The following is a 24,515-nucleotide window of genomic DNA, read 5'->3' as shown; positions in this document are numbered from 1 at the left end:
GTAGTTTTGATTTGCATTTCTCTAATAATTAGTGATGTTGAGCATCTTTTCATGGGCCTATTGGCCATCTGTATGTCTTCTTTGAAGAAGTGTCTGTTTAGGTCTTCTGCCTATGCTTTGATTGGGTTGTTTTGGTTTTTTTTTTTTTCTTTTTCTTTTTTTTTTGTTATTGAGTTGTATGAGCTGTTTGTATATTTTTGAAATTAAGCCCTTTTCGGTTGCATTATTTGCAGATATTTTCTCCCAGTCTGTAGGTTGTCTTTTCATTTTGTTTATGGTTTCCTCTTCTGTGCAAAAGCTTATAAGGTTGATTAAGGTCCTATTTGTTTATTTTTTTCTTTTATTTCTATTGCCTTGGGGGACTGACCTAAGAGAATATTACTACGATTTATGAAAAGACATCCATTTTGTATAAACATATTGCCACTGTATGACACAGCTGCTAGCAAAGCAACCAGATAAGGATAACCACAAGTGGATAACCACTAGGCCACCCACACCCATGAAGTTCCCATTTCAGAAGCCCCTGGCAATCTAGATACCTGACCACTTGAGAGAACCTGCCTCCACTCTCCCACACCTTAATTCTCACTCTTATGTTTCACAATAATGACTGAACCTGCGTGAAACCCCACACACCCCACCCCTGAAGCCTAATAAAGGCAGGGCCCCAGGGCCGAGCTCTCTCTACCAAGTAGGAATTCTGAGAATCCAGGCATATCCAGCTACCGAAGTGGAACTTTTAACGGGAACATGGTATAAGATCAGTGACTTCTGCATGCCCAAAGGCCACACAGCAAGGTAGAAAGTAGAGAGTATCTGTGAGTAATAGATCTTGTTTTTCAAAGTTCTCTAATGTTTTTTTAAATTTATTTATTTTATTTATTTTATTTTTGGCTGCATTGGGTCTTTGTTGCTGTGCATGGGCTTTCTCTAGCTGCGGCGAGCGGGGCTACTCTTTGTTGCAATGCGCAGGCTTCTCATCGCGGTGGCTTCTCTTGTTGTGGAGCACAGGCTCTAGGCACATGGGCTTCAGTAGTTGTGGCTCGCAGGCTCAGTAGTTGTGGCGCACGGGTTTAGTTGCTCCGTGGCACGTGGGATATTCCTGGACCAGGGTTCAAACCCGTGTTTCCTGCATTGGCAGGTGGATTCTTCACCACTGCACCACCAGGGAAGCCCAATGATTTCCCTAATGGTTTTTTGCTGAAGTGTGTCTTGTGACAATAATAAGAACCATAAAGGCTGGCCCAGCCACAACACTGGCCCCAGTGGGGGAAATGTCTGTGGGGCTCTGTGTGAGTAATTCGGAGCCCAGATGAGTGCCTCAGGCATTTGTAGCTAAGAGCATTACCATCAGTAGGCTGTGGCTTACAGGATATTAGTTCCCCAACCAGGGATCAAACCCGGGCCCGCTGCAGAGGAAGCACAGAGTCCTAACCACTGGACTGCCAGGGAATGCTCCTGATTTTCATTCTTGGAGGTAAAAATTTCAACATTTTATCACTAGGTATTATGTGTAATTTTTGTGTAATTTTATTTTAGTTTTAAATGTGATCGTTCTAGGAATTTATAACCATTTCACATACATTTTCAAATTTATCATTATAATATTCCTCAAAATGTTCTGTTAAAATCTTCAGTGATGTTCCCTTTTTAACTTCTGAAATTGGTAATAATGCCATTTCTGTCTTCTTTTTCTTGATCACTGTTACTGGACTTTGTCAATTTTATTGTTTTAGTCACAGAATGTTCTTTTGGCCATTTTTTAAAAAAATCCACTTATTTTGTTTTCTATTTCATGAGTCTCATTTCCTTCCATATACTTACTGTATTTTTTTGTCATTTGTTTATTAAATTCCCGAGGGGGATGTTTTAATTTTCAGATTCAGCTTCTCTTCTGTTTTAGTATATGCTTTTAAAGTTCCACATTTCTTCCTAAATATGTATTGAAAACTCCCATTCTAACTGAGAATTTTGCTTTTCTCCTTGTGGTTCTGTCAATTTTGCTTTTTCAAGTTTGCTTTTACATTATGTGAAGCTGTTATTCATGATAATTTGAAACTTATTGTTTCTTTGTATATCTTATAATGCTTTTTTCTTCAAGGACTACTTTGTCCAATATTAATATGTTTTTAAATTATAGAAATAATTTGAAGCCTATGATGATGCTCTCTCCCCTAGAGAGTTTTCATTTGTTTCCTTTAGATGCTTGAAGATACTAACAAAAAAGCTTCACTCTAATCCAATTTCAAGTAATTGAGGTAATTTGGAGTTTGGTTTCAGTCTCCCCCAAAGGCGATCCATTACCCTTTTATCCTTATTCCTATAGGCAGCTCTTTAAGGTTTTACTACAGACTCCTCTTCTCCCTACCCTGACCTCCTCTCAAGCCCCTTGACCATGGCTAAAGTGATGCTTAGCTTTCAATAACAGAATGGGTAGGAGCCACCAAGAAAGACAGTAGCAGCGCCAAATTGGACAACTTTGCCACACTCCGCGCTGGCATTTCTCGTTGTAAGGCGTAAGGGGCAGCAATTGCGGTTTTTTTAATGGTGACACAGATGTATATTTTGATAACAGCAATTACAGGCTCAGTATTGTAAGGAGCATGGCAGGCCGCTGCCGGCTTGTAATACGGAGAGAACTGAATTAAAGCAATTTTATAACAACAAAAAAAAATAGCTCTTAAAATTCCTCTAGCCTGAGTGTTTCAGGAACCCTCTGCAACAAAACTCAGTGCCTAGAAGCTCAGGGTACTAGGAAGTACTTCCTCTTTAGAGGGCGGGACCGTGGCCGCAGTTTCTCTCGGGCATTCTGGGAGGTGTAGTCTGAGGTCCGTGCAGCCCAGAGCACTTCCGCTTCTGGACGGCAGGGCTAGGGAATTCTGGGAAGTGGTCAACGGGCTCCCTCTAGTGGGAAGGCGGCGCTTTCGCTGTAGGAGGGGTGGGCTGCTGCCCACCTTCCCCTCAGGTAAATGGGTCTACAATCCCCGGGACCCCTCCAAGCCTGGGCTCTCCAAGCCTGGGCGGGGAGCCAGCGAGGCCCTGGCCCTCGTCCTCGGGGAGAGTAAGAGAAGCTGCTGCCGGCTACAGAGTATGGGATTGGGGGAAGTTTGTGTTCCCCACCGTTGAGCCTCCCGTGTGTTAGGGGCAGCCCAAGTCGCTCGTCGCCTGGTTTGAAGGTCTCCCGTCACTCCAACTGGCTTCCCTCTCCTACCAGTCAGCTCTGCCACTTCCTAGCGGTATAACATTATGTGAGTTACTTAATCTGTCTTGGTCTCATCCTCATCACTAGTGTCATTAATCATTGGTAAGTCCCTTATCATTTTATACAAATTAACTTCATTAAATGACCGCAACAGCCCTATGAGGTAGGTAAAGCTATTAGGCTTTTTTTCTTTTTTTTTTAACAGATAAGGAAACGGAGGTATTTTTGGGGGGAAATAAAGCACCCGCCTAACACACAAAGTCCTCTCTACACAGTGTCGAAAAGAAAGCAATCTTATTACTGAATAAGCATTTCCAGAGTACAGTGTTGTAGATAATCTGTGGAAATAGATTACAGAGGAAGAAATTTAACGCTATTTATACAGTCAAGCAATTACGTGCTAGTCTATTTTTGACGACTTGGTACATACATTCTCAAGGTTAACGGTATCTTATTTTCCTATAAGAGGAAGTGACTGCCCCCATTTACTGCAAATTCTTTGATAAATTCATCTTAAATTTACTTGGGAATGTTTTGTTAATTGACTTTCTCTGAAGGAATAATAAAATATATCTGATCTCCCCTGCTAGCAGATTTACAACTCACTGAAAGGCACCTTTGTTACACTCCCACAGTGACTGGGACGCTGGGTTATTTTCTAAGATGTTTACATTCTAAAGGGAAAAACCCCAGGACTTTGAAAAACGATTCTGGGTTGTAAACTTGGTAAGAGGCTTTCTTAGCCTCTAACAAGATTTTCATGCATATGGAAAAGTTAAAGAAAAGATCCAAAAGCCCTGGGTTTTTTATGGAGTTGCTCTAAGAAAAAGGACAGGAAAAACAGACCCTTTGGACAAGGAAAAATTCTTTTTTTAAAAAAATTTACTCTTGTGAGTTTATCTTATTTGCCCAAGACTTAATAGCTAGTAAGAGGCAGAACTACCATTTGAACCTGAGGAGTTGAAGTCTCAAATCTGGGTTTTTAATATCTATGCTGTACTTTTGTACTTTAAAAAAAAAAAATCATCAGAAATAGTCATGTGAATGGTTTAAAGAAGTCTTTTTTTCTATCAGGTTTGGAAGTGGTTTGGGGCTTTGTAATTTATATCCTCATTATAAAAGGAATGTATGCCCACTATAGAGAGATTAGGAAATACAGAACTGTAAAAAGGAGAGAAACGAAATTACCCATAATCTCAAGGTTTAGAGATAACACTGTTAAAATTTTTAATGCATTTTGCATTGGAGCTGTACTACTCATGGTATTTCTTCCTAAATTTTTATTAAGGAAAGGCCCAAACATACACAAAACAGAGAAAATAGTGTAATGAAACCTGCCCACCACCCCATCAGTCATCTGCAACCCTTGTCAAAGTTTTCCCTATCTAATTGTGTCCATTCCCCTTCACACACAAAATACTTTTGGGGAGATTGGGAGGAAGAGAAGATGGAATAATTTAAACTAAAAACAAACCCCAATCATGGAGTCACTAGAATTGAAAATGCATGAACATAAATTGATTATATATGAAGAGTAAAGGAAAGCAACTGTTAACTTCACGGTTTTCATTCCTGGCAGCCAGAAGGATGGTAGTTATGTAGGTAAGAAAGTTTAGGGACATAGAAACATTGAAAGTTGGAGAGGAATAATTATGAATTTGGTTTCTCTATTTTGAAGTTTGACTTGAAACAGTCCAGTCTTCTAAATCTTGGTTTCTGATCTGCTTCTGCCTTTGGCTGTGTGCTACTTTGTTTCAGGGAGAATGTCATATTCTTTAAAGTGTACTTAGCACCAAAGACTGGCAGGGAGAAATTCTTCAGTATTTGTGGCTGGTGTAGCTGTCCAACATCCTGAAACAGAGGCCTGCAGCTCAGTTAGATTTTATTCAAAATTCCTGAAATGGACTTAGGAAACAGTAAAGGAGAAAAATATAAACTTTAGTGATCCTTTATCTCACTTTCAATGGGTTGCAGTATCTACTAATTTCTTCCACAGCATTCAAAAGTTGATATACATTAATTATTGATAATATTTTAATGATCTAAAGAAAACTTATTTAGAAACCAACTGTCTCTAATTTATGTGTCCTGTGTTTATCATCTGAGAATATTTGCTAACTTGTTGTAGGTGGTCGTGAGCCAGGCAGAGTTTCCAGTGCTTTTACATGTATTTATTACATGTATCTTCCTCACATCAATCCTATTATTATTTCCATTTTACAAATGAAGAAGAAGGGACAGAGTTCACAGAGTAAGTGGCAGAACGAGTATTTTAACCTAGGCAGCCTGAGTCCAAGTCTGTGATCGTGGTTATCATACATGGTTTGTATTAGTCTGCAAGACAAGAACTCACAAGAAGTCTTACTAGAGCAGGGAATATTTAAGCTATGACCTAGAAGTGAAGAGAGCAGCAGTATATGACAAGAAGGAACAGCAGATACAAAAAAGCTTTTTGTAGGAGTACAAGCGATTCACCACAGCTGGACATGTAGTGTGGAAAGCAGATTTGAAGAGGGAAACAAGCATATGGAAGATTCCTGTTTGTGAGGCTGGCCAAAGTATTTGGACCTTCCCTTAAGGGCACTGGATAGACACGCATGTGAAAAGGATTGAATTTCCATGTTAGGCTACAGCTTTCTGGCATCAGGAAGGAGAAAAAATTGATTGAAGTTAAACATTCTGTTCATGTTGATTATAAAAGATGTGGTTATGGGCTTCCCTGGTGGCGCAGTGGTTGGGAGTCCGCCTGCCGATGCTGGGGACACGGGTTCGTGCCCCGGTCCGGGAAGATCCCACATGCCGCGGAGCGGCTGCGCCCGTGAGCCATGGCCGCTGAGCCTGCTCATCCGGAGCCTGTGCTCTGCAACGGGAGAGGCCGCAACAGTGAGAGGCCCGCGTATCGCAAAAAAAAAAAAAAAAAAGATGTGGTTAGTGTAATGGTTACCTCTCAGGCTGTGGTTGTCAAATGCCACATTTTGAAACCTGGCTCTAGTACTTACTAATTTAGTAACATGGGCAAATTACTTAACTCTCTCTGCCTCTGGCTCTGTTGTAAACTGTAAAATAGAGGAAATAATAGTATTTACCTAAAAAAAGTTGTGAAGATGAAGTGAGATCCCAGAGTCTAAAGAGTTAGGAGTAGTCCCTGGCACACACTAAGTGCTCCATAAGAGATAGCTGCTAAGAATAACAGAAAAAGGAATATATGTTCAGAAATGAGAAATGCAAAAATATATTGTCATGGATATATGGATAGTTTTAGGTATTCCTCTCTTCTCTCCAGTCTCATTTCTTTGAAACATCAATTCTGTCATACTGTTAATGGAAATAATCAACCTATAATAAGAATAGATGAGAGTTTTATTTGAGCCAAACTGAAGACTGTAGCTTGGGAGGCAGCCTCTCAGATGGCTCTGAGGAACTGTTCCAAAGAAGCATAGTTTCAGCAGTTTTATATCTTGTCAGAACAAAGAACATCAAACATGACAGGAGTATATTCTTTCAAGGTTTCAAAAAAGACATTAGCACTCACATTACGAGTCAGCATGGCCTCAGCTCCAGGGAGCCTTATCATTGAAGGAAAGCTAGCATTGACATCCCAGAGAGGGAGGCATTTTTCTCTCTTCAAAACAGGCATTCTTTACTTCTGGACACTGCACACTTTTTATTTTTATTTTTTTAAAATAATATATTTTTATTATTTATTTATTTATTTATGGCTGCATTGGGTCTTTGTTGCTGTGCGTGGGCTTTCTCTAGTTGCGGCGAGTGGGGGTTACTCTACGTTGCGGTGTGCGGGCTTCTTACTGCGGTGGCTTCTCTTGTTGCGGAGCACGGGCTCTAGGCACTCAGGCTTCAGTAGTTGTGGCGTGCGGGCTCAGTAGTTGTGGCTCGCGGGCTCTAGAGCACAGGCTCAGTAGTTGTGGCACACGGGCTTAGTTGCTCCGCGGCATGTGGGATCTTCCCAGACCAGGGCTCGAACCTATGTCCCCTGCATTGGCAGGTGGATTCTTAACCACTGGACCACCAGGGAAGTCCTGCACCCTTTTCCTTAATGGCTAAAGCAGATGTATGTTTACTAGGCCACAAAACAGGCTGTTTTAGTTAGCGTAAAGTGTAAAGTTAAATTACATAAAAGCCAGAATGACTTCCCCATACCTCAGTATGTGCAAATTTCTTCCATCAATATATTTGAACAAACAACAGTCTTTGTAGTGACTATTGTATAAACACCTAATTAACAACAACGTGCTTGTCTTTCAAGTTAAGAAACTCCCTAAGGATTGATTACAATGGCCCTGATTTGAGAAATTGATCACACAGTGCATGCTGAAGCTTGTCTTTTCACTCCATGTGGTGGTGTCCTCAGCAGCCAAGTTCTGAATTATTTGACTGTTCTGTTAACAATAGTGGAAATCGACAATACAATCTGCCCCTGGTGCATTTTTTGGGTCTTTCACTCATCTAAAAATCGCCTAAAACTGCATTTTAAGCCTATCATTTCCCTTCTCCCCCCCTGGTAGAGGGGGTACAGTTCTATTACACTGATCTGTTTCTTTCAGTCTTTTAAGATTCTGACTCTTCAAATATTTATCATGTTTTGTTTGTCAGTGAGATAAAGCTAAGCTCTACCGGCGTCAGAGAACTGCTTCACACGAAGGGGATCCTGGAAGTCGTTGGCCGAGAACTCCCAAGAGTTTGGGGTTGTTTTGTTTTGTTTTAAAGCTCCAACGGGGAGGACACGGCCCTTCCTCTTCTTGGGGCTCTGGGAAGTGTATTCCCCTGGACTCTATCCGGAAACGAGGGGCTGTGGCGTGTCTCCGGGGCTTCTGGGAAGTGTAGTTCCGAGCGCTGTGTAGTCAGAGGTACTTCCGCTCCGGGAAAGCGAGGCAGGCACCATTTTTTCGATCCGGGAGGTGAGTCGGCCCTGCACCCCCAAGACCCCTGCGAGCCTTTTCGGCCTGAGCGTGGGACTAGTCGCTACCTAGCCGGCTGTCTTAGGATGGAGAAGTCGCGGCCGCCGGCGGAGGCTGAGAGGTGGAGGGCGCAAGTGCGGCATCCTTCTGTTCTCCTCCCCCGCTTACCAAGCAGAGCTGCTACTTCTATCGGTACAATATATGGCGAGTTGTTGATTATCCGTGCGTCCTACTTTCCTCCTCTGGAAGACAGCGGGAGAGACGGTCACTACTGGGTAGGGTTGTGATTAGAATCGAGTGAGACCATACGTGTCAACAGCTTCGAACGCTGGTGTCACATAACGGGTTGACTCTCGCTGTTGACGCAGTTCATTTTCTCACGAGCGTCCTTTTGACTGGACGCCCAAGTGAAGGGAGAGAGCGAGGAGCGATGGCACGGTCCTTCTGTCAGACATCGGGAGACAGCCCTTCCCGAGCTTTTCCCGAGCTTTTACTGATCTCGTTTTTTAGGAAGCACCGAGTCACCCCGCGCTAGTGCCTGGGGACGTCCCGTGGCAGTGTATCCGGCAGACGGATACAGTCGTGCTCTTCCACCACATCCTTTTCTTCGCCAGTCCTGAATTCGGAAACGGGAGGAAGGACGGACCTCTTGGCCCCTCACAGCATAGCCCCAGGTACACACTACTGAAAGGTCTTTGTTGGTCCGTCATCTGTTTTCAGTTAATCAGGTTTCCTTCACTTAGTAAATTACCACTAGGAAAAAGATCAGTTGTCTGTTGACTACACCTGAGAATGTTTAATTGCTTGTTAATATGTACATGTGTTTTTCTACCATACGTACATGTGTTTTTAAAATATTTTTTAAAATGTTTTATTTACTTTAAAATATGTTTTAAAATATTTAAAAAAAATTTATTGAAGTATAGTTGATGTACAGTGTTGTGTTAATTTCTGCTGTACAGCAGAGTGACTCAGTTATATTCTTTTTCATATTCGTTTTCATTATGTGTATCACAGGATATTGAATATAGTTTCCTGTGCTATACAGGAGGGCCTTGTTGTTTATCCATCCTATATATAATAGTTTGCCTCTGTTCATCCCAAACTCCCAATACTTCCCTCCCTCAGCCCCCTTCCCCTTGGCAACCACAAGTTGTTCTCTATGTCTGTGAGTCTGTTTCTGTTTCGTAGATAAGTTCATGTGTGTCGTGTTTTAGATTTCACATATAAGTGACATGTATGGTATTTGTCTTTCTGACTTCGCTTAGTATGATAATCTCTAGGTCCATCCATGTTGCTGCAAATGGCATTATTTCATTCTTTTTAATGGCTGAGTAATATTCCATTGTGTATATGTATATATGTATATATATATATACACACACACACTACATCTTCTTTATCCATTCATTTGTCAGTGGACATTTAGGTTGTTTCCATAAGCTTGGCTATTGTAAATAGTGCTGTTACTAACACTGGGGTGCATGTATCTATTCGAATTATAGTTTTGTCTGGGTATATGCCCAGAAGTGGAATTGCTGGATCATATGGCAACTCTACTTTTAGTTTTTCGAGGAACCTGCATACTGTTTTCCATAGTGGCTGCACTAAATTACATTCCCCCCAACAATGTAAGAGGGTTCCCTCTTCTCCACACCCTCTCCAGCATTTATTACTTGTAGACTTTTTAATGATGGCCATTCTGACCAATGTGAGGTGGTACCTCATTGTAGTTTTGATTTGCATTTCTCTAATTAGCGATGATGAGCATCTTTTCACATGCCTGTTGGCCATCTGTATGTCTCCTTTGGAGAAATGTCTATTTGGGTCTTCCGCCTCTTTTTCGATTGGGTTGTTTGAGTTGTACGAGCTGTTTGTATATTTTGGAAATTAAGCCCTTACCAAGTCCTATCATTTGCAAATATTTTCTCCCATTCCATAGGTTCTTTTCATTTTGTTTATGGTTTCCCTTGCTATGCAAAAGCTTATAAACTTGATTAGGTCCCATTTGTTTATTTTTTTCTTTTATTTCTATTGCCTTGGGAGAGTGACCTAGGAAAACATTGATATGATTTATGTCAGGGAACGTTTTGCCTATGTTCTCTTTTAAAAGAGTTTTATGGTGTCTTGTCTTATATTTAAGTTTTTAATCCATTTTGAGTTTATTTTTGTGTATGGTGTGAGGTGTGTTCTAACTTCATTGATTTATGTAAAATATTTTTAAAATATTTATTTTTAAATCACTATGCTCTACATTTCTTCCTTTTATTCTCTTTTATTATCTTCAGTTCAGTTTATTCCTTTTATTTACCCTCAACTCATTTGAAAATTGTGTGGTCTTATGTTTTAACTTTTAAAAATGATATCTGCCTCAACAATCACTAGATTTAATCAGCATGTATTCTCATTCTGAAAAATATAGAGACTAAATAAAAATACACTTGATATTTGATGATGGCTCCCTCATACCACCTTTTTTTTTTTTTTTTCCCACTGCAGGCTAGCTTATAGGTTTACTTTTTATGAAAACCACCCTCAAAATTTGTCATATCGTTCTAGGTTGTTTTTTCTTCTAACAAAGATATTACCAACATATTTACATGTTTCCTTACCATCAGTTCTTTTAGGATTCATTTCGTTATAAATTTTCTTTTTTTAAGCAGCTAAACGTCTTTCTTCCTCTCTCCTATAAATAACCATTTAGTTGAGCATAGAAATCAAGATTCACGATTTTTTTCTTCATTTTGGAAATATTCATATATTTTAGATCTCCATTCTGCTTCCCTGTTTCTGTCAACCTAATTGTCATTTTTATTAGGTAAATTATACTTTCTGGGAGGTTTAAGGATTTTTGTTGTTGTTTTTAGTTATTTATCCTTTGCCTTCCTGAGTTTCACTGTCATTTGTTTAGGAGTATATGTATTTTTATTTATACTGTTCAGAATTTCTATATGTGAACTCAGCAGTTATCTCTTGAAATAAAACCTCTCTGTAGTTGCTTCCATTCCCTTCTTACACTCCTATTAGACAAATGTTGGAGCCTCTCAATCTATCTTCCATGTTTCTTGATTTTTATTTTGCCTCTTTTTCTTTTCTCTGTGTTTTTCTTTATCTCCATGCACATAGGATGAAAGGCTTTTACCAATAAGCCTTTTCTGGCCTCAGTGAAATAAATTGTCCGGAAATGATACTTTTTTAGAAAACTAATACAACTGTGAGTAAAATATTATTAACTGGGCAACAAATTATTAAGTAAGGAGAAATTTTATGTCAGAATCAGGGCTTTCAGAAAATACAGGTGACTTTCATAGGAGAGCAGCCATATACAAAATCCAGATGCCTTTTAGGTCTCTTTTGTTGTTATTGTTAGAAAAGACATTGGCAGATACAGTTTCTGATGCAAAGGATCATCTGCTTTTTTGCAGCTGCAAGAAAAAGGGACTCCTGTATTTTTAGAACTTTCCATCTACTCCTTGAATCCTTGGAACAACTCTACGTGGTGGGTATGGTTTACAAGGAGTGGCCAGGTGCATATCCTATCCTCATTGTGTAGATGACTGAAGAGAGGCACAGAGAGGTTTTTTGTAATACCCCTACATTACATGGGTGCGTAGTATCTTTTCCAGGATTTAAACCTAGGACTTTGACTCCAGAACTCTTTGTTTTATTCTTTTCTTTTTTTTTTTTTTTTTTTTTTTTGCGGTGCGCGGGCCTCTCACTGTTGTGGCCTCTCCCGTTGCGGAGCACAGGCTCCGGACGCGCAGGCTCAGCGGCCATGGCTCACGGGCCCAGCTGCTCCGTGGCATGTGGGATCTTCCCGGACCGGGGCACGAACCCGTGTCCCCTGCATCGGCAGGCGGACTCCCAACCACTGCGCCACCAGGGAAGCCCTTTTCTTTTTTTTTTAAACCCACGTTGTTACGTTGCGTTTCATTTCCTGCCACCCCCAGGATCAGAAATCTTTTTTTTCTTTAGGTTTTATTTTCATTATTATTCTTTTTTTTTATTGAAGTATAGGTAATTTACAATGTTGTGTTAGTTTTAAGTGTACAGTAAAGTGATTCAGTTTTTTATATATATTCTTTTTCAGATCCTTTTCCATCATAGGTTATTATAAAGTACTGGGTATAGTTCCCTGTGCTATACAGTAGGTCCTTGTTGTTTATCTGTTTTATATAGAGTAGTGTCTATATGTTAATCCCAAACTCCAAATTTATTCCCCCTTCCTCCTCCCTCCCTTTTCCCCACCCACTATCCCCTTTGATAACCATGTTTGTTTTCTGTGTCTGTGAGTCTATTTCTGTTTTGTAAATAAGTTCATTTGTATCATTGTTCTAGATTCCACATATAAGTGATATTATATGATATTTGTCTTTGTTTGGCTTACTTCGTTTAGTATGATAATCTCTAAGTCCATCCATGTTGCTGAACATGGCATTATTTCATTCATTTTAATAGCTGAGTAATATTCCATTCCATACCACAACTTCTTTATTCATTCATCTGTCAATGGACATTTAGGTTGCTTCCATGTCTTAGCTGTTGTAAATAGTTCTATGAACATTGGGGTGCATGTATCATTTTTTTAAAAATTTTTATTGGCGTATAGTTGCTTTACAATGTTAGTTTCTGTTGTACAGCAAAGTGAATCAGCCATACGTATACATATGTCCCCTCTTTTTTAGATTTCCTTCCCATTTAGGTCACCACAGGTCACTGAGTAGAGTTTCCTGTGCTGTACAGTAGGTTCTCATTAGTTATCTCTTTTATACATGATAGTGTATATGTGTCAATCTGAATCTCCCAATTCATCCCACCCCCTTCTTCCCCCCTTGGTATCCATAAGTTTGTTCTCAACGTGTGTCTCTATTTCTGATTTGCAAATAAGTTCATCTGTACCGTTTTTCTAGATTCCACATAGAAGTGATACTATACGATATTTGTTTTTCTCTTTCTGACTTACTTCACTCTGTATGACAGTCTGTAGATTTATCCACATCTCTGCCAATGGCACTATTTCATTCCTTTTTATGGTAGAGTAATATTCCATTGTATACATGTACCACATCTTGTTTATCCATTCCTATGTTGATGGACATTTTTTTAAAATATTTATTTATTTATTTGCTTGCATGGGGTCTTAGTTGCAGCAGGCGGGCTCCTTAGTTGCGGCTCTAGGGCTCCTTAGTTGCGGCTTGCCGGCTCCTTAGTTGCAGCACACAGGCTCCTTAGTTGTGGCCTGCGAACTCTTAGTTGCGGCATGTGTGTGGGATCTAGTTCCCTGACCAGGGATCGAACCTGGGCCCCCTGCATTGGGAGCAGTCTTATCCACTGTGCCACCAGTGAAGTCCCATGTTTTATGTAATTTTTATTGGGCCGTTATTTCTTATTACAAAAATAACTTATGAGCATTGTGCATATGTCTTTTTGAATTAGAGTTTTCTCTGGATATATGCCCAGAAGGGAGATTGCTGGATCCTATGGTAGCTCTGTTTTTAGTTTTTTAAGGAACTTCCATACTGTTGTCCATAGTGGCTGTACCAATTTACATTGGCACCAACAGTGTAGGAGGGTTCCCTTTTCTCCACATTCTCTCCAGCATGTATTATTTGTAGACTTTAATGATGGCCATTCTGACTGATGTGAGGTGATACCTCATTGTAGTTTTGATTTGCATTTCTCTAATAATTAGCAGTGTTGAGCATCTCTTCATGTGCCTTTTGGCCATTTTGTATGTCTTCTTTGGAGATGCCTATTTAGGTCTTCTGCCCATTTTTTGATTGGGTTGTTTGCTTTTTTGATATTAAGCTGTATGAGCTGTTTGTATATTTTGGAAATTAGTCCCTTCAGTAGCATAATTTGCAAATATTTTCTCCCAGTCCATAGATCGTCTTCTCATTTTTTTTTATGGTAGGATCAGAAGTCTTTATGGTAGGGATACTGTGTTTGGTTGTGCTGGTTGTTAACTGTCCAGTGGCTGCTGGCTGACAGTCCTGCTAGTAGCTGCAGTCTACTCCACGCTCTGCTTACCAAGCTGTATGTGAGCACCTCTGCCTGGGAGTACGAGTGCTCATGTGTAATTTCTGCAGAGATCCACATGGGCTCCTGACAGCCCTGGCCTGCATCTCATGGCTTCTTTGTCCTTCCCTAGTTATGCCTTCTCAAGAATCTGACCTTCCCCGGAAGGAGTGGGAGAAAATGACTGAGTTTCAGGTAAGTAAGGCATTGCTTTCTGACTCCTAAGGGATTTTATTTCTCAAAGATTGGACACACCTTTTTTCTCTTCCTTGGAAGGGTTAATGAACACGACACACCTTGCGTGCATGTTGTGTGCCAGACTGTGCGTTTTGTTTGGTTTATTTTATCATCTTTATTTCACAAAGCAATCTTTGAAAAATTGTGGAAACTTGGACTAGAGGAAGATAATTTACCCTACTACTCTGTTTACAAACTACCTCTTTTTGCTTTCTCATATTCCTTTTCCCTCAGGCATTCACAGCTATATATTTGTAATATTTGAATTGATGGGACATACTTATAAACATTAGATAAAGGTTTAATATCTCTAATTCTCATCAAAATTAGTAAAATAAAGTAAGACCCAACTGGAATATGAATAAAAGAAGGAAAAGGAGCGTCACAATAATGGAAAGTAAATTTATGAAGAAAATAATTTAATAACTAAATGTGTACAAACGTTAATGAAAGCTTTCTATTTATTTATTTCACTTAGATTGTTGAAAATTTTCTTTTTTTTAAAAAAACGGAATTATGTCTTATTTGGCCAGTGTAGAGATTCAGGAACATTTGTACTCCCTCATATGAAAGGTGAATTGGGAAAACCTTTTGAGATGGAAATCTGCCATTATGCTTTCAAAAATTTTAAAGTGCAGTTGCTACTTCTTGGTTGAGATCTCTGTGAAAGGATCTTTACAGCAGATGATGATAAGTAAAAATCTGTAACTAATTGTGCTTTATTTGGATAGATTAAAGCTACATCATCAGTTCTAAGGAATACTATACTATGCAGTCACAAAATGGAATGAAAGAGATTTTAATGATACTGCTTGCTTAAATTTATTGAGCACTTCTTATGTGCCAGGCGCCATTGTAAGTGCTTTACACATGTTCATTCGTCTAATCCTTTCAAACACCTTGTGATTGAGACACCATTATAGAGAAGAGGAAATTAAGATAGTGAGAGGTAAAGGAATTTGCCCAGGGTCCTGTCATTAAAACCTTGAAATTTGAACTCACCCTGTGCCTTCACCAGCTGTGCATGTCGCAGCAGGTGGTTATGGCTTTTGCCTTGAAAGCATAGGTGAGGAGCTGTGTACCTGTCCTGGAGGGTTGCAGAAAGCCTGTGAACTTTGCGAATATTAAAAGCAGAGATAGAGTGGGACAGCGGGGAGGTGACATCACTGTCACTGAGAGGGGCAAGTGTTGGGACTGAAAACTGCCTGGAGTCCCTCCAAATCGGTAACCATTTTTTGGGTTAATCTTCTTTATCCTTCTCGATGCTGCCCTTCTTCCAATGGAGGTTGTGAGATTGAGGTGACATGTGTTTGATGCCGTAGGAGGCAGTGACCTTCAAGGACGTGGCCGTGACCTTCACCGAGGAGGAGCTGGGGCTGCTGGACTCTGCCCAGAGGAAACTGTACCAGGATGTGATGGTGGAGAACTTCCGGAACCTGGTCTCAGTGGGTGAGGACGGGCACTCTCTGACCCTGAACTTCAAGTCTCTTGAGAGTGTCTGGTCCTCAGCTGTTCAAAGCTTTGGACCTTGTGAAGTGGTTCCTTGACCTTGAAGACACAAGTTTTTCCAATCCATAGGTTTTTCTGGTCCCTCTCTGCTCAGGCAAAATTCCATCCGGGGTGATTTTGCCTCCTTGGGGACATTTGGCAATGTCTGGAGACAGTTTTGATTGTCACAGCTGAGGGAGGGGTGCTGCTGGCATCTAGTGGCTAGTGGTGCTGTTAAACGTCCTATGATGCACAGGACCACCTCCCCCCACCACACAGAATTAGCCAGTGCAGAATATCAGTAGTGCCTCAGCTGAGAAACCCTGTTTTAGATGATCTATAAACGGGCAGCTTAGCGTCTATACTTTGTCTTTCAGATACTTTGGTGGATCTTGGAGTCAACTTAGTTCATTGTACTGGCATTATTTTTTTTTTCAGTGAAATAGAATAAAATGGAATAAGAATAGAAACTGTCAGAGTTCCTTATCAAGATCCCCTCACATTGTAGCAAAAACTGTGACCGTTTGCAGTAAGTGGTATGAGAGTGTGGGAAATATGATAAAAACAGACATTGGTTAAATCTAATTTTATCTATATGTAGACATGAACTAGGTTGTGACCTCAATTTGTTTTTCTTTTTTTGATTGAAGTATAGTTGATTTACAATGTTGTGTTAGTTTCAGGTGTACAGCAAAATGATTCAATTATATATATATTCTTTTTCAGATTCTTTTCTCTTATAGGTTGTTACAGAATATTGAGTATAGTTCCCTGAATTCATTTCTTATTACAGTTTGTGATCACTTGAGGGTTATAGAACTTGGACAAAGATCTATTTAAGCTTTGTGTTCATCTTAAATATATATATCTGCCTTTTCATAGGACATCTTCCCTTCAAGCCAGATATGGTGTCCCAGTTGGAGACAGAAGAAAAGATTTGGATGATGGAGAGAGAAACCCAAAGAAACGGGCATTCCAGTGAGAACTGCAAAGCTATTATTTCAGGTACCAGCTAATCTTCTCTCCACGTCCGTGATGACCGCTCTTGTCCACGTGCTGTCATCTCTTGCCTGGACTGTGACAGCTTCCTCCAAACTGGTCTCCATGCTTCCGCTCTTGCACTCCTGTAACCTCTTCTCCACATGGTAGCCAGACTGGTTCTTTAGAAAGCAAGTAAGATCATACCATTCCTCTGTCCAAAACCCTCCCAAGTCCTCCCCTTTCACTCTGAGTCCTTACAGTGGACTGCAGGGCCCTACCTGATCTGGCCTCCTCACTGAGTTCCTCTTTGATCACCCATCCTTTTACCCTTTCTTAGCTCATTCATGTCATCCTGGCCCCTTTGGAGTGTTTTCTTGTTTCCCAACCTTCGACTAGCTCTCTGCCTCAGTGTAGAGGCCCGCAGCCACTCCCTTACTCACTCAGGTCTTTGCTCAAATTTCATCTCATCAGACAGACCTTGTGTGTCTGCCCCATTTACAGTGCCATTCTCTCTCCATTCTCCGTGCCCTCACCCTGCCTTATTTTGTATCGAAGCACTGATAGCCTCCTGACCTCGTAACTTGTCTTTATTTACTTGTTCCTCATCCGTCTCCCCTTGAAAGTAGGAATTTGGGCAATTGTATTTCCTGTCTCTACCCAAAGCCTCCGATGAGCCTTCTGCATAGTAGATACTCAGTACGTAATTGTTGAATGAAGATATTACTTTAAAAATTACTATTTTTGGGCTTCCCTCATGGAGCAGTGGTTGAGAATCCGCCTGCCGATGCAGGGGATGCGGGTTCGTGCCCCGGTCCGGGAAGATCCCACATGCCGCGGAGCGGCTGGGCCTGTGAGCCATGGCCGCTGAGCCTGCGCGTCCGGAGCCTGTGCTCCGTGACGGGAGAGGCCACAACAGTGAGAGGCCCACGTACCGAAAAAAAAAAAAAAATCCTATTCTTTTGAGTAAAAGTGAGGAAGCTCTCCTCACAGCTCTTCCTGACCTATGACCCCAGCCTTCTTCATCTGTGAAGACCACCTCATCCTCTGGATCCCCAGCCATTGTTTCACTTTTCTCCCCAGCCTTTCAAGGCCCTCTGTTCTCCTGCCTTTGCTCAGATCCTCACTGTTTACTTCACTGTTGGACCTCCTCTTCCTTTCTCTCCCCTTCCTTCCCGTCTCTTTAATTTGCATATTCCTCAGTTCTACCCATTTAAAAACATCAGATATTCCTAGGGAATGTAAATGTATATACTCTCCCTCTGCCTGAAAAATGAAGGAGAGAAGCTTATCTGCAAACATGATAGATTAGGCCCTGAATTCTGAGAGTGGTTAATGGATATAACCATCTGCATTTGTCCATCTCCCTTCTCATGTGTACATGTTGCTTCACGTTTGATGCATTCAGGAATATTACTGGAAAGGGTCTCATTCTCTTTTTCTTTTTTTTAATTGAAGTGTAGATGATTTACAATGATGTGTTAGTTTCACTGGGGTTCATTTTTATATGCAAACTGAACCTCAGGAATCATGATCCTACGTATTGTTACACTTCAGTTTTGTGTCATAGACCAAGTCTTTTTTTAACAAATCTGGTAGCATTTTCTGCCACCCTTTCTCAAAGGTTTTTTTGACCTCTTCAGCATCCGCATGTTTCAGGATTTTGCAACCATGCTTCAAGTACAAATACTGCCTAAAATGTTCTTTATAGGTCACTGGAGTGCAAAATAAAGAGCTTGTTTTTCTAGGGATTCTTTTTTTTTTTTAAATGTATTTATTTATTTTTAGCCGCATTGGGTCTTCGTTGCTGCGCATGGGCTTTCTCTAGTTGCGGCGAGCGGGGGCTACTCTTTGTTGCGGTGCACAGGCTTCTCATCGCCATAGCTTCTCCTGTTGCAGAGCACAGGCTTTAGAGGCGTGGGCTTCAGTAGTTGTGGCACGTGGGCTCAGTAGTTGTGGCTCACAGGCTCTAGAGCGCAGGCTCAGTAGTTGTGGCACACAGGCTTAGTTGCTCCGAGGCATGTGGGATCTTCCCGGACCACGGCTCGAATCCATGTCCCCTGCATTGGCAGGTGGATTCTTAACCACTGCGCCACCAGGGAAGTCCCGCGTTTCCTTTTTTTACGGACCCTTGTGACTCCTTTGGGCTCATCTCAAGATCCTTAATTTAATCAGATCTGAAGTCCCTTTTGCTGTGTACATTAACATGTTCGCAGGTTCCAGGGATTAGGGCATGGACATCTTTAGGATGTTCAGTTAGCCTACCATACCCTGAAATGTGCACATACCTGTTGGGACTTGTTCAGTTTATATTATTTGAATGTAACTTTCTATTTAAGCAAATTAATCATTCAGGACTTGGCACCACTTTAAACATTTTAAGCCAGTGGCTTCCATACGTTTTTAACTATGACTCTCAATAAGAAATATTTTACATCCCGACCAAGTATAAATGTAACATACGTGCATATTTATGTGTATGTCTACAGCTGAAACAAGCATTTTATATAGTGTTATCCTTACTGCTTGTGATATGCTTTTCATATTTTTATTATTTTTTTCCACATAATTTCTTTTATTTTTTTAAATTTAATTTTTATTTTATATTGGGTATAGTTGATTTACAATGTTGTGTTAGTTTCATGTGTACAGCGAAGTGGTTCAGTTATACATACACACATATTTATTCTTTTTCAGATTCTTTTCCCATATAGGTTATTACAGAATATTGAGGGGTTTTTTTTCCCCTCCTTGGCCACACCATACAGCTTGTGGGATCTTAGTTCCCCAACTAGGGATCGAACCTGGCCCTGGCAGTGAAAGTGCTGAGTCCTAATCACTGGACCACCAGGGAATTCCCACTTCTTTTTCTTTGAAGTGTCACAATGTATGGAATGGATTTCACAGTTCACGAGTATATGCCAGCAATTTGAGAAATTCTGTTACAGTGGGGATGAAACAATGAAGAAATCAAAGTGCTTGTTTTCCTCATGATTGTTACATCCTAGTTCTTCTAAATGGGCAGGAAAAAATTAAGAAGTACGTAGTAAATCAAATAATAAGTGCCATGGGGGAAAAGAAAGCAGAGTAAGGCAGATGGGAAGAGTGGAAGGTGTGTTGGGGTGGGAGGAATTATCTTATACTGGGTGATAGGAAGGCCTCACCCAGTTGAGTGACATTTGAGCAGAGAGACCCGAAGGGAATGAGAGAAAAAGCAAGGTTCGCAGCTTCCTGGGCAAAAGCTTTCCAAGCTGAACGTAACTCTCCCTCTCCTCCATTCAGGGTTGCCTTTGAGAATCTGTTCTCTTTCTTCTCCTCCCAGGTTCTTTCTCAGCTGTCCAAGGTTAGTTTTCCCTTTCCCCCTTATTTTTACAGAGACCAGAGTCACTCCCAGGCTTAGAAAAATGAATGTTATTATCCCAACCGCTTCCCAAATTTACTCTTAGATCATATCTACCAGGACCTAAAGTACTGTTTAATGTCTACAGTCTGTGCTTTCCTAACCTAATTCAGTAGAAGCCCACTTGTCATAAGCCTGCTAAGGAACAAGTGATTAGGCTTTTAATTGACGTTGCTGTAGGTTGGAAGGTGGGTTGTCTTTGTTGCCCTGCAGCCATCCGATTTCAAACCTACAGCTCTTCTATTAAACCGTTAGATCTGTGGTTCTAAATAGGTCACATTTACAGAAAAGTCTCTTGACCCTGTTCTTCGCTTCCACTTACATGAAAAAGCATAACAAAAGGATAAGTGGTGTGGTACAGACATGACCCTTTCTCTGGTTTTTTTTTAAGGCCTTATCCCTGAGTGTGAAATCCCGATGTTTCTGAACAAAGCATTTACTTGTCCTCACCTCTGAATATCGCTTTTTCTTTTAGGCAGCAAGAATCCCGATGAGGTGGAGACTCTTGGAAAAGTCGCATTAAAATACCTTTCATGTGAAGAGCCGTCTTGCTGGCAAATCTGGAAACAGGTCGCAAGTGATTCAACGTGCTGTCTTCAGAGGAGGACTTCCCATTTCCTACAAGGTGATTCTCTTCAGATTTCTGAAAATGAGAACCATATGATGAACCACAAAGGCGATAGTTCCAGTTACCTTGAAAATCAAGAGTTTTTGATTTCGAGAACCCAGGATTCCTGTGGGAATATGTATGTGAGTGAGTCAGGGAATCAGAGTAGAGGTAAGCAAATGAACGGGAAAAACAACCCATGTATATGTGAAGCCTTCATGAAGAAATCACCCCTGAGTGATCCTGTTACAACTGACACAGAACAGAAACCCTGCAAAGGAGACACACTGTATCCCTGTAGAGAGTGTGGGAGAAGCTTCAGTGATAGCGAAGTGCTCCCAGTTCATCCGAGGGTTCACCTGGGAGAGAAATGCTCCCATCTGCAAAGTCATCAAAGAATTCACCCGCGAGGAAAAGTCGATAAATGTCGTGAATCCGGCGATGGTTTCAATAGGAACTCCTTTCATCCCCGTCAATCTAATCACACGGGAGAGAAGTCCTATAGGTGTGACAGTTGTGGCAAGGGATTCAGTAGCAGCACAGGCCTTATCATCCACTATAGGACACACACGGGGGAGAAGCCTTACAAATGCGAGGAGTGCGGTAAATGCTTTAGCCAAAGTTCAAATTTTCAGTGCCATCAGAGAGTCCACACCGAAGAGAAACCGTACAAGTGCGACGAGTGCGGGAAGGGCTTCGGCTGGAGCGTTAACCTTCGTGTTCACCAGAGGGTCCACAGGGGTGAGAAACCCTATAAGTGTGAGGAGTGTGGGAAGGGCTTCACACAGGCCGCGCATTATCACATACATCAGAGGGTCCACACCGGGGAGAAACCCTACAAATGCGATGTCTGCGGCAAGGGGTTCAGTCACAATTCCCCTTTGATATGCCACCGGAGGGTCCACACTGGAGAGAAACCGTACAGATGTGAGGCGTGCGGGAAGGGCTTCACCCGTAACACAGATCTTCACATCCACTTCCGTGTCCACACGGGAGAGAAACCCTACAAATGCAAGGAGTGCGGGAAGGGCTTCAGTCAGGCTTCCAATCTTCAAGTCCACCAGAACGTCCACACCGGGGAGAAACGATTCAAATGCGAGACGTGTGGGAAGGGCTTCAGTCAGTCGTCAAAGCTGCAGACCCACCAGAGAGTCCACACGGGGGAAAAGCCCTACAGATGCGACATGTGCGGTAAGGACTTCAGTTACAGTTCAAATCTTAAACTGCACCAAGTCATTCACACTGGAGAAAAACCGTATAAATGTGAGGAGTGTGGGAAGGGCTTCAGTTGGAGATCAAACCTTCATGCTCATCAGAGAGTCCACTCAGGAGAGAAACCCTACAAATGTGAGGCGTGTGATAAGAGCTTCAGTCAGGCCATAGATTTCCGGGTCCATCAGAGAGTCCACACGGGCGAGAAACCCTACAAGTGTGGTGTCTGTGGGAAGGGCTTCAGCCAGTCCTCTGGTCTTCAGTCCCATCAGAGGGTCCACACTGGGGAGAAGCCCTACAGATGCAACATGTGTGGAAAGGGCTTTCGTTACAGTTCACAGTTTATATACCACCAGAGGGGCCACACTGGTGAAAAGCCTTACAAATGTGAGGAGTGTGGGAAAGCCTTCGGGCGGAGCTTGAATCTTCGCCATCACCAGAGGGTCCACACAGGAGAGAAACCCCACAAGTGTGAGGAGTGTGGGAAGGCCTTCAGTCTCCCCTCCAATCTTAGAGTCCATCTGAGTGTTCACGCTCGGGAGAAACTGTTTAAATGTGAGGAGTGTGGGAAGGGCTTCAGTCAGAGTTCTCGGCTTCACGCCCACCAGAGGGTCCACACAGGAGAAAAACCATACAAGTGTGACATATGTGGTAAGGACTTCAGTCACCGTTCACGGCTTACATACCATCAGAAAGTCCACACTGGCAAGAGTCTTTAAAAGTGAGAAGTCTGTTAGACTTCAGTCAGGATGCACATCTTCAAGGTTTTAGAGAGTCCATGCTGCTGATAAACTCTATGAAGTTTTGAGAGTGGAAAGGGATTCCTTCAGATGGAATCTTCCCAGCAAATCCATTAAAATGGTGACATAGAACCATACATAGTAACAGGGGAGAAATAGGTTGTAACCCTCTTGGTAAGATCCACGTGATATAAATGATCTCAAAGTGAATATATGCCTAAAGACAGTGTGTGAAAAGGATATTTGCCATATACTAGTTTTTTTTTTTGAGGGGGGATGTCAAGGAGGCCTTTGGGGTTATTTTTCCATCAACTTCCATTTTATACTTGTTTACAGTGACCATTATTTTTACTAAAGCTGTAAAACTATGAAAAATGAATAAAATTACTAAAAATTTCCTGTAGCCAAGAATTTGTAATATGATTGCTTTATTTCATCTGATACATTGGATTAAAATTAAGGAATAGATCCCCAGAGATGAACCTTTGATCTTCAGAAGTAAATACATATCTGCCGCAGATGTATATAAAGGAATGTTCATTGCATTATTGTTTATAATAGCAAGCATAGAAATAATCAGTTGGGTTGCCAAAGTATTTTATGATTTACTTATCCAGTGCAAATTTTGCTATGGATGTTGGAAGATGTCCAGAATACATTAACCTGGAAAAACACAAAGCATGGAATTTTTGTGTGATCTCATTAAAAAAGAACAAAAAAGTATTTATTTTTACTTATCTCTAAATGATGGGATTTTGCTTGATATAAATTTTTACATTTCTTTAAACTTCGTTTTGAAATAATTTAAAACTTTCCAAATATTATAAAAATTATATAAAATCTCTCATGTACCCTGTACTCAGATTCACCAGTTAACATGTTTGAGTCATTATTCTCTTAATGTATGTGAACGTGTATATATGCACACACATATTGACATATGCTTTTTTTTAACCATGAGTATGTTCTAGACCTCTTAGCCTTTGCATCTGAATACTTAAGTAATACTGTAAGAACAAGGATATTCACTTACATATCTACAGCACAAGTATAGCATTCAGGAAAATTGAATATTGATGCATAACGTCTAACCTCCAGACCTTATTCAAATTTTAGCAGTTGTCTCTCTCTCTTTCTCTCCCTCTCCCCCTCCTCCTTCCCTCTCTCTTTCCTTTTTCTTTATTTTTTTGGTAGGTGACAGGATTAAAATCAATTTATTAACAAATCTTCAAAGAAAGGTCTATATTTGCCTTTCACATAATTTGATTATTCACCATATGACTATCCAGTTGTTCCTATACCAATTACTGAACATTTCCCTTATTCCCCACTACTATGCAGTGCCACTTTTGAAGAAAATCAGTAATCTGTATATGATTAGATGGATGTCTTGACTCTCCATTCCCTTTGATTGGTCTACTTTTCAATAATTTTACCAATACCACACTGCTTCAGTTACCATAGCTTTGCAACGAGTCTTGATATTTGGTAGAAAACATTTTCTCATCTTGCTCTCTTTTTAGGTGTCTTGGCAGCTTCCAGTTAAGGTAATAGGAGATACAAACAGAACCACCCATGAAATATGCTTTCCAAAACAAAATAAACCTGAATCACATTGAACCTCTAATTCTAACCACTGGTACACAGGAAATACATATGGAGAAATATTTGTGACAACATGAATAAAACTGTAGGGCGTATGCTAAATGAAATA

The 24,515-nt window shown here is 40.9% G+C and overlaps 1 protein-coding gene across 8 annotated transcripts; it reads left to right on the top strand.

The window, feature by feature from the left end:
• Positions 1 to 8,081: 8,081 nt before the first annotated feature.
• Positions 8,082 to 23,534, top strand: ZNF227 (zinc finger protein 227). Of its 8 annotated transcripts, none has more exons than XM_060131990.1 (6): positions 8,082 to 8,121; positions 8,632 to 8,795; positions 14,273 to 14,334; positions 15,699 to 15,825; positions 16,747 to 16,869; positions 20,718 to 23,534. In XM_060131990.1, exons 3-6 carry the CDS (start codon positions 14,275 to 14,277, stop codon positions 22,778 to 22,780), a joined length of 2,373 nt encoding a protein of 790 aa, XP_059987973.1. In that variant the 5' UTR covers positions 8,082 to 8,121; positions 8,632 to 8,795; positions 14,273 to 14,274; the 3' UTR covers positions 22,781 to 23,534. The 8 variants fall into 8 exon arrangements, with proteins under 8 accessions (XP_059987973.1, XP_059987972.1, XP_059987971.1 ...); XM_060131989.1 differs by having other exon boundaries at positions 8,091 to 8,313; XM_060131988.1 differs by having other exon boundaries at positions 8,091 to 8,329; positions 8,636 to 8,795.
• Positions 23,535 to 24,515: the final 981 nt, after the last annotated feature.

Source organism: Lagenorhynchus albirostris, chromosome 19 (assembly GCF_949774975.1).
Source record: "Lagenorhynchus albirostris chromosome 19, mLagAlb1.1, whole genome shotgun sequence".
Lineage (NCBI taxonomy): Eukaryota > Metazoa > Chordata > Mammalia > Artiodactyla > Delphinidae > Lagenorhynchus > Lagenorhynchus albirostris.
This window is presented reverse-complemented; position numbering and strand designations above follow the sequence as displayed.

Excerpts from the sequence above, each read along its gene's own strand:
- ZNF227 (XM_060131984.1), top strand. The coding sequence starts at position 14,194 with ATGTGTAATTTCTGCAGAGATCCACATGGGCTCCTGACAGCCCTGGCC. Across the intron at positions 14,335-15,698 it reads AGAAAATGACTGAGTTTCAG|GAGGCAGTGACCTTCAAGGA; the intron begins GTAAGTAAGGCA and ends TTGATGCCGTAG. Across the intron at positions 16,870-20,717 it reads CTGCAAAGCTATTATTTCAG|GCAGCAAGAATCCCGATGAG; the intron begins GTACCAGCTAAT and ends TTTTTCTTTTAG.